Source organism: Thamnophis elegans, chromosome 2 (genome assembly GCF_009769535.1).
Source record: "Thamnophis elegans isolate rThaEle1 chromosome 2, rThaEle1.pri, whole genome shotgun sequence".
In the NCBI taxonomy this organism is placed as follows: Eukaryota; Metazoa; Chordata; class Lepidosauria; order Squamata; family Colubridae; genus Thamnophis; species Thamnophis elegans.
The window spans coordinates 144890362-144900147 of NC_045542.1; the positions used below are offsets into that span (position 1 = coordinate 144890362).

The following is a 9786-nucleotide window of genomic DNA, read 5'->3' on the forward strand; positions in this document are numbered from 1 at the left end:
CTGATGTGACCTAGTTTGGTAACGGAAATATCTGCAAGAAAACCATCGAGCTCAGAGAGCATTAAGGACCCCAATAAAAAGGTGTGCTTCTGAGCATGGTGCATTATCTTACTCTGGAATTTACTGTCACAACATACGGTTATTGTTTTGGATGATTTCCCAAGAGGATAAAGGTTTTGCATTCATTCACCTCTCAAGGCCTTTTGTTATGACTGCTCTATAGTTTCTCTAGTGTTGGAGGTAATATGCTTCCTGATCCTAGTTGCTTGGGAACATGAGCTGAAGTGACTTCTGATTTGCTTGTACGTTTCAGGTTGGCCACAGGGAGAAGAGAATTCTAAACTATGTACACTGAACTCTGAGATGATCCAAAGTTATTCTTCTTAGGTTTTTTTTATGGTTTAATGCCAACTCCATTAAGCTTCCCAGTCAATTTTAAAAGGCCTCTACAAGCCATGACATTTCTATGATGACCCAAGCCTTTGGTAGTGAAAGATACATAAATTATAGTATTACAAGTATTAAAAAGCATGAGCGCAGAGCAAGCATTGCCAATTAAGTTTGAATATCCCAAAGAGTATTCTATGACTGTACAGTTCATATATCCATCCAACCAGCAGTAAATTTGTGTGATACAACTACTCCATTGCCAGCCTCTGCCAAGGGTTGGCCGGGGGGGGGGGGGGGAGAACAATCTAAAAACACAGAAGAAAATGACTAAGCTTGCTCTCTCAACCTATAACCCTGTGTTCAATTAATATATCAAGACTCTCAACGAGCAAGAAGGAAGCTATGATTCCTTCAACACAAGAAGATGCTTAATAATCCCATCTCAGGTGTCGTAAAAGAGTTACCAGAATTCTGAAGCCAAGACACTAAAAATCAAGGTACAGAACGAACTCCTCCAACCTGGTGAACTCCAGGTATGCTGGATTACAACTTTTATCATTTCCAGGAGCCCAGCCATTACGGATCGATAACTTTTATTGCCATTTTTTTTACTGTTGGCATGCTGGCACACATTAAAAATGAAATGATTTTATTTTATTTTATTTTATTGCACTTATATGCCGCCCTATTCCCGGAGGGACTCAGGGTGGCTAACAAATCAAAGGGAGGGAATACAGACAAGAGGAAAAACAACAAACAAGCAACTACAAAAGAATTTAAAAACAATCAACAGCCACACAGTTTGAGCGGGGACGGGAACTTGTCAGCCCCAGGCCTGTCGGAACAGCCAGGTTTTAAGGGCTTTGCGGAAGGCCTGAAGGGTGGTGAGGGACCGAATCTCCACGTGGAGCTCGTTCCAGAGGGCTGGAGCAGCCACAGAGAAGGCCCTCCTCCAGGTGGTAGACAATCGGCATTGGCCGGTAGATGGGATTCGGAGGAGGCCTAGTCTGTGGGATCGAATAGGTCTGTTGGAGGTAATCGGCAGCAGGCGGTCTCTCAAATTCTGTTGCCTTCTCTTAAAAGTGTACACATACATCACATATCCCCCCCCCCCACACACAGTCAACTCAAAGTTGCCATGATGAGAAAAGGGGCAGAGCGCATTCCACGCATACCTTCAGCTAGAGTCGGATCTCAGATTACTACAGCAGGCTTGTGAGGGGTGCACTGCATTGGAGAATGTGATTTATGACACAGACTGAGGGAAGGGAAGGAACAGGGGTAAAGTTCAGCTGTAATTCAAATGAGGCTTAGATCTGACTGCGATATGGTATTGCCAAAATGCTGCTAATAAATAAATTTTCTTTTGAAATTTGGCTGGATGCTCATGAATCAATTAGGGAAACTTTCGGAAACCTGACATACATACATACATACATACATACATACATACATGCATACATACATACAACACACACACACACATATATATATGCACACACACACACACACAAATAACTTGAGAGTTCACAAGGTTGATGCTATATGCAATTGCCATCCTTACCACTCTCCCCACGCCTTCCTGTCTGAAGCAGTAATGCTTCCAAACGAGACGGTAATGCAATATGATAGAATGCTCCCGATTGTCCCTCTATAGAAAGTGATAAGGACAGGGGGAGGAAGATGTACTTTTGTCATGTGACACAGAAAATGCAGGCGCTGCTGTCCCTGCTTCACCAGTGTCTTTCTGTTGAGAGACCAAGCGTGATGGATGGTGGATGATATGCTCCAGGCTTCAGAAAAATGCACTATTCCGATGTCTTGTGTAATTGCCTCTGCCCTGTTTAGGCATTTATCAGCCAGATGTCATCTCATCCACAAGAAGCTGGGACAATCCAGTTCTCTTATTCAGATATATGCAAATAGAATGGGATGCAGCATAGTGTGAGGCAATACTGTGTGGATAATCTACTTCACAGAATCACAGAATCCTAGGGCTAGAAGGGACCTTGAAGGTCATCTAGTCCACCCCCACCCAAGGCAGGAGTCCTTATGCCTTCCCAGACAAATAGCTGTCCAATCTTTTCTTTAAGACCTCCAGTGATGGAGCACCCACAACTTAGGGAGACAAGCTGTTCCATTGATTAAAACCGTTCAGGAAATTCCTCATTTCCAATTGTCCAAATAAATAAATGTAGGTTGGCGCAGAAGTCTTTTATACAAGGAAGGATAATTATGGATTTTAATTGGCAGAGTGGGTTTGCAGTAATGGGTAGGGCACAATTGGGACTGCAACTTACGTTACTAAGTGATGCGGTTGTTGAGTTTAAAGAAAGTGTAGCTGTTGTTCATGAGAGACCACATTATCAGCGGATCCACTATGGAAGGTTTTTGTTTTTTTTTAATATTAATTTAAGTAACTTGTGAATATGAAATCTTTCCCTCATTCTTGCCTTCAGCCAGAAATATCTGGGGTGTGTGTGTGTGTGTATGACAGTCATAAAGCAGGTCACCATGTAACCGGACCCGTTTTTATGACCTTTTTTGCTTCAGTTGTTAAGCGATCATGATGATTTTTAAGCAAAACCACTGCCCACTATTGGGGGGGGGGGGTGTTTTTGCTAAAAACTCAAAGTAAATGCCGGTTTTCAACAAAAAAGACATAAGTTGCAATCTACAAATGGCCGAAGTGTGAACCGGCTGCCGAGCATTCGAATCGTGGTTATGTGACCATGGGAGGAAGGGGAGCAGCTGTCAGAACTGGGTCAACCAAACTTTTGGGTACTCTGTTGTAAAACAAGGACTATCTGTACCCCATTTCCTGCGGAAGGTCAAACTAGTCGGTATATCCCATCGCCATGCACTATAACCCACATAAAATTGGCTTCTGAAAACCTGCTTTTGCTTCAGGGAAACTGCCTGAGATATTGCAAGAAAGCACATTTAGGGGCCAGTCATAAAGTAATCCTAATCCTCAAACTGATTATGAAGATGGTGCATAGGTGGAACCAATTACAGTTCTGCCTCATCCCTAATCTGACTCAATATTCTGGTTTTGTTCTTCCCAACCACACAAGGAACATCTTTCAAGACGAAAATGTGCTCATTCTTATGATAACAGTGAGCAGAAAGGCTGTGAAGCTTTTTCTTTTTTTACAAGAAACCTATTCATGTGCTGGCATACATTCGCCATCATGGCACTAGCTCTTCTCTAGGCCCAGCCATTCTACTTTGGAGGGAAAAGGATACGGGGGTTGATCTGGAAAGCTAAACAGGGTCAAACCTGTTCAGTATTTGGATGTAAGACAGACTGGATATCCTAGACTGGGACTTTAAGAAGGCAGTGACAAACCACCTGTCACTGGATGAAGCCATCAGTGGAACTTGACTCAAGGGCCTCTTTCCAAGCCACTAGGAGTCGATACTCACGACACACCCAGGTTTGGCTTATGCTAATTAGGGGTATAAGAGGTAAGCATATAAATAACTGCTGACAGCAATCAGCCCATTTCCTTCTACTGCAACTAAAGTCTTGGCTACTATTGAGTGAGCAGCTTGCTGGCAAGCCTCTTAAAAAAATACTGCCACTGTACATGGCAGAGGGGGAAGGCCATCTTAAGTTATCTGCAGGTGGGGGAGATGCAATCAAACCAGAAACCACAGAGTTGCTGGAGAATCAGTTCTGGTTTGTTCTGCTAGTGTTACCACTCAGCTCAGTGTCCAGATGCTAGGAATTAATCATTGTTTGTTTATTCTCTGGGACTGGGCAGTATCCAGAGTCATGACTGAAGCAAGTTACTTTAATACAAACCATGGCACTGGATTGCCTTGAAGCAGATTTATGCAAATGTTCCCTGTGATTTGTTCTAGGAAACTCCATACATTATCCTTCTCCTTCAGGATTAGCTGTTAGGACTGAGGCAGGGCAGCAAAATATGTAATCCAAAAGAAAGAGAAGTGAAGGAGAAAGAAATATAGCCTTTAAGTTGTAAACTTGTGCTTGAAGGATGCTTCATTTTTCTGTAAGCATAAAATAAAAATGATTGATTTCATTGTATCACTTGATTCTCGTCCCAATTTCCTCTTATTGCAGAACAGAGATCTAATATCTGGAAAAGCTAATTCTTTGGCCAAAGAATTACCAACTGCTGAACTTTTGTTTTATCAAATAAATCTAATTGGGCATTTTATCTAAGTCACTACTTCTTTTGGCTCTAAATTAACATGCAAAAACAGTACCAAAAGATACTCAGGCACAGAAAGCATTCACAGGGAACAAGGGAAATACCCTGCCGCTGATGGATATATTTTTAAAAACCACAATAAACCACTGCTGCATTTGAGGAAAATCTGTAGCAGTGGTGGGTTCCGGATCCTGTTCCAACCAGTACGGTTGGAACGGGCCCGGTGTCACCCACATGAGCGTGCACAGCGCGCACAAGCATCGCACCTGCCTGCGACATCTCCCCAAGCCTCTGCGATGCTCCAGCTGCTCAGCGGAGCGTTACACAGGCGCATTATGCGCCATGCAGGTAAGCGCCGAAGGCTTAAGGTAAGGAGCTCAGGCGGGCGGGCCTTTCGGAGCACCATTCCGGAACGGTATCCGGTGCTCCAGGCAGCCTCCAGTACCGGGTGTATCGCCTGCAACCCACCACTGATCTATAGGTATTTTGTACTTTCACAGAAGATTAAAAAAGAGAAATTTGCAGTTCCAAATAGAAGAATGAAGAAAGATAGAAAAGAATGAAGTATTACTGAATGTGTTTAGTACAGAGACTACATACTGATGTAGCACCTAGGAAAGAAAAGTATATGAAGCTATAAACAAAACCTTTGTCAGTAATATTGCCCTCATCTTGATACTCAACCATAAAAGGAAGAATTCAGGTAATCTTCGACTTATGGCCAGATGGTTAGTGATTATTCAAATTTGTGATTTACCTGCAAAAAAGGGAATTAAAGCATAAAGCTGATGTGTTTCAGAGTAGAGTGAAGTTATCAGAAAGGAGAACTGGGTGGAACATAATCAGGCCTACTCTTTTTAGCATGCAACTCTGGACATAAATCACCTAACAGATTTTCTACGTAGCTGCCGCTATCACATGAAATGTCATGCGCTTTATGACTTGTGACCTATGAATGAACAGCCTGAATTAGAGTTGTAAACAACAACTTGCTTGGTCACCTATAGCAATAAATCAGAAGTTCCATATTCACTATGGCACTTCAGTGCCCACTATTGAGTTTCAAGAGATTTTCAAAATAACATCATACACAACATGAATGTAATCAGCCACACTAAAACCTATTAAATAAAAATGCAGTCTTTTTTAGTGTGTAAAAGTTTGCGTGAACAGTTTGCTAGTAAGATTCATGGTCTATTGTATGGGATTATCCCATTCTTTCTGATATAGCCCAGCATTTATACACACTCACTGGTATTTCTGACAAGATACAATACAAAGCATTTTTATTTCCTATGATTCAAGATTTGCAGTTTCCAACAGGAAAACAGCATTACTATATAGGATGTTTCACAGAATCCTAGGGCTGGAAGGGACCTTGAAGGTCTTCTAGTCCAACCCCCTCGCCCAAGGCAGGAGTCCTTATACCTTTCAAGACAAATAGCTGTCCAATCTTTTCTTGAGACCTCCAGTGAATCAAGAGAGCCACAATATTAACTGTTTAGCTGATTAATAAAAATTAATCCTACTAAGTTCAGGATTGGTTCTGGTACACCAGCCTCTTCCTTAATGCTGTCTCAACCTTCTCCGTTTACTCTGCTAGCCAAGTGAACTATTTAATCACCAAATCAAAGGGATTCCAATCACAAGAAGAAATACAATAGCTGTGCAGAAGATTTCCGCAGAAGTTTGTGAAGCTGAGTTAAGGAAAGCACCCTCATAATAAAGACACTAACAGCACAAAATAATCTTGACCACAGTCAATCAATACAACTGTTAACACTGTTCAGATTTATGTCCACATATTTATTTCTACTTGGTGATTGGCAAGCACATTTTGCACAAAAATATTTAACGTAGGTATTAAATACACAGTCTTCCCAGGGCATTCACAACTTACGTATGTCTTTCTCGGTCACTGCTCTCATATTCCAAAATGACCATCAGACGTGGGTAATGACTGCAGATTTCACCATTCACATTGTGGATCAGGCTATAGCAATAATCCTTACTGAACAATTCAAGGCAGCATTTTTCAATGTGTTCTACCTATATGAGTGAGAAGCAAACAAATGTAATGTTGCACACCTCATAAAAGTATTTATATATTCAAATACAATAGCCTCAACTTTAGAAGCTCAATAACCCAAAAAAGAAGTAACATTGATATTTAATACCAAATTAAAATACCCCCAAAAAATCCAAACAAGAAATATTCTAAGCAGCTAGCATTTATCCCATGGATTTGCAAGGTAGTAGCCATATTTGTACATAGAGTAGCATTCATTTGAAATGCTTATCATTCAAAAAGCTAAACTTTATTGGCAAGTTTGGCAAGGGAACTTTTAAATAGAAGTAGTCATTACGTTAGTAACATGGTTAAGTGACTCTGGCTTGCCCATTGACTTTGCCACTGAAAAAGTTGATTTATGATCATTTTTCACACTTAAGACCATTGCAAGCATCCCCACTGTCACATGATCAAAATTCAGATGCTTGACAACTGGCATGTATTTATTGCAGTGGAGTGTCCCAGGGCCATGTAATCACCTTTTGCAATCTCCTGACAATCAAAGTCAATGGGCAAGCCAGATTCACTTAACCATGTTACTAACTTGACAACTGCAAGGGTTCAGCTTAACGACTGGCCTTAAAATCGGGCAAAATTCACTTCATAAATGTTTCACTTAGCAACATAAATGTTGGGCTCATTTGCAATTGCAATTCTAGGACTCCCTGTATAGGGAACATGTGATACAAATAAGAGGCCACTTCTTTAATAGACATGCAAACATGCAGACCCCCAGGATGGGCTTCACACTGTGCAAACCATGCTTAAATGCTCAAACTTAAAAATGCTCCATATATTTCTTTGACCTTAAAAGGCTGTCTCACAGCTCCAGTTTCAACTCCTACCCTCAAAACGACACTATAGAGCACTGCACACCCAGACAACTAGACACAAGAACAGTTTTTCCCCAAACACCATCACTCTGCTAAACAAATAATTCCCTAACCACTGTCAAACCATCCACTAAGGCTGCATTACTATTATTATTAATCTTCTCAGCCTTCCTATCACCCATCTCCTCCAGCTTATGACTACGACTGTAACTTTGTTGCTTGTATCCTTACTATTTATATTGATATTGTTTCCTGATTACTTATTTGTATCCTATGACTTTCATTAAGTGTTGTACTTTATAATTCTTGACGAATGTATCTTGTCTTTTTATATATACTGAGAGCATATGTGCCAAAGACAAATTCCTTGTGTGTCCAATCACACTTGGCCAATAAAGAATTAAATTCTATTCCTATTCTATTCCTTATTCTATTCTATTCCTTATTCTATTCTATTCCATTCCATTCCCATCCCCATTCCATTCCTTATTCTATTCTATTCCTTATTCTATTCTATTCCATTCCATTCCCATCCACATTCCATTCTATTCCTTATTCTATTCTATTCCATTCCCATCCACATTCCATTCTATTCCTTATTCTAGTCTACTCTATTCTATTCCTTATTCTATTCCTATTCTATTCCTTATTCTATACCATTCCATTCCTTATTCTATTCTATTCCTATTCTAGTCTATTGCATTCCTTATTCTATTCCTCATTCTATTCCTTATTCTATTATTCCTATTCTATTCCTATTCTATTCCTATTCTATTCCTTATTCTATTCCTCATTCTATTCTATTCTATTCCTTATTCTATTCTAGTCCTATTCTAGTCTATTCCATTCCTTATTCTATTCCTCATTCTATTCCTTATTCTATTATTCCTATTCTATTCCTATTCTATTCCTTATTCTATTCCTCATTCTATTCTATTCCTTATTCTATTCTATTCCTATTCTATTCTATTCCGGCTGCAACACACTCTCCCTCCTGTGATGACAGGAGTTAAAAGTCCCGCGCAAGAGGCTTCCCAGGCGGGTCTCTGCATGCAGGCGTGGTGCCACCCGAACCCTCCTCCATATCTTAAAAGAGGCCAATCCACGGCCATGCTGGGAAGGCGGGTGCCATGTAGTAAGTCCCACGAAAGCTTCTTCCCTTACCTTATTATTGCCGCTGCTCGCAGCGCTGCCTCCAGCTGCTCCCCCACTTTCCCGGGCCCGGTACTGCGCCCTCGAAAACTCCAGCAGCAGCTCGCCCAAGGCGCGCTCTCCGGAGCCAGCGGCCTGCAAACAGGCGGAGCCGCTCCGGACACTTGCCATCCGCACCCCCGCAGTCACGGGCCGACCAAGCCCCGGACTCTCTTCCCCAGCGCCTTCGCCATCCCCAGGCTCCTTCCGCTTCCGGAAAGACGGCGGTGACGCCATTGGAAGGCGACGGAATCTTCCCCCTCCCGCGAGCCCGCCTGGAGGGGGACTCGGAAGAGCCCTCCCGCCGCCTCCGCCGCCCCTCCTCTTACAGATGACTGAAGGGGGAGGGTGTGGCTTTGTCTCTGGTGGGCGTGGCTGAAATGTTGTGGGAGACAAGGCCTGTGTCGTAGCAGAGCATAAGACTCTTTTGCTGGGCTGAGGAATTAGAATAAAATAGCAGAGTTGGAAGGGACCTTGGAGGTCTTCTAATCCAACCCCTGCTTAGGCAGGAAACCCTACACTACTTGAGACAAATGGTTTTCCAACATCTTCTTAAAAACGTCCAGTGTTGGAGGTTTCACAACTTCTGGAGGCAAGCTGTTCCACTATTTAATTGTTCTAACTGTCAGGAAATTTCTCATTAATTCTAAGTTGCTTCTCTCCTTGATTGGTTTCCACCCATTGCTTCTTGTTCCATCCTCAGGTGCCTTGGAGAATAGTTTGACTCCCTCTTCTTTGTGGCAACCCCTGAGATATTGGAACACTGCTATCATGTCTCCCCTAGTCCTTCTTTCTCTTAAACTAGACATACCCAGTTCCAGCAACCATTCTTCATATGTTTTAGCCTCCAATCCCCTAATCATCTTTGTTGCTCTTCTCTGCACTCTTCCTAGAGTCTCCACATCTTTTCTACATCGTGGTGACCAAAACTGAATGCAGTATTCCAAGTGTGGCCTTACCAAGGCATTATAAAGTGGTATTAACACTTCACGTGATCTTGATTCTATCCCTCTGTTTATGCAGCCTAGAACTGTTGGCTTTTCTGGCAGCTTCTGCACACTGCTGGCTCATCCTGAATTCTGGGATATCCACACATTTTAAAGCTGCCAAAATTGAG

The 9786-nt window shown here is 42.0% G+C and overlaps 1 protein-coding gene across 3 annotated transcripts in view; it reads right to left on the reverse strand.

The window, feature by feature from the left end:
* Positions 1-8921, reverse strand: part of MTMR14 (myotubularin related protein 14) — a 119900-nt gene extending 110979 nt beyond the window's left edge. For all 3 annotated transcript variants that reach the window (XM_032210239.1, XM_032210240.1, XM_032210238.1), the window contains exons 1-2: positions 8643-8921; positions 6475-6623 (exon numbers count right to left, since the gene is read on the reverse strand). In XM_032210239.1, the coding sequence (XP_032066130.1) occupies positions 6475-6623; positions 8643-8906 (413 nt within the window). In that variant the 5' untranslated portion in view covers positions 8907-8921. The remainder of the gene's footprint in view (positions 1-6474; positions 6624-8642) is intronic.
* Between the last annotated feature and the right edge of the window lie 865 nt (positions 8922-9786).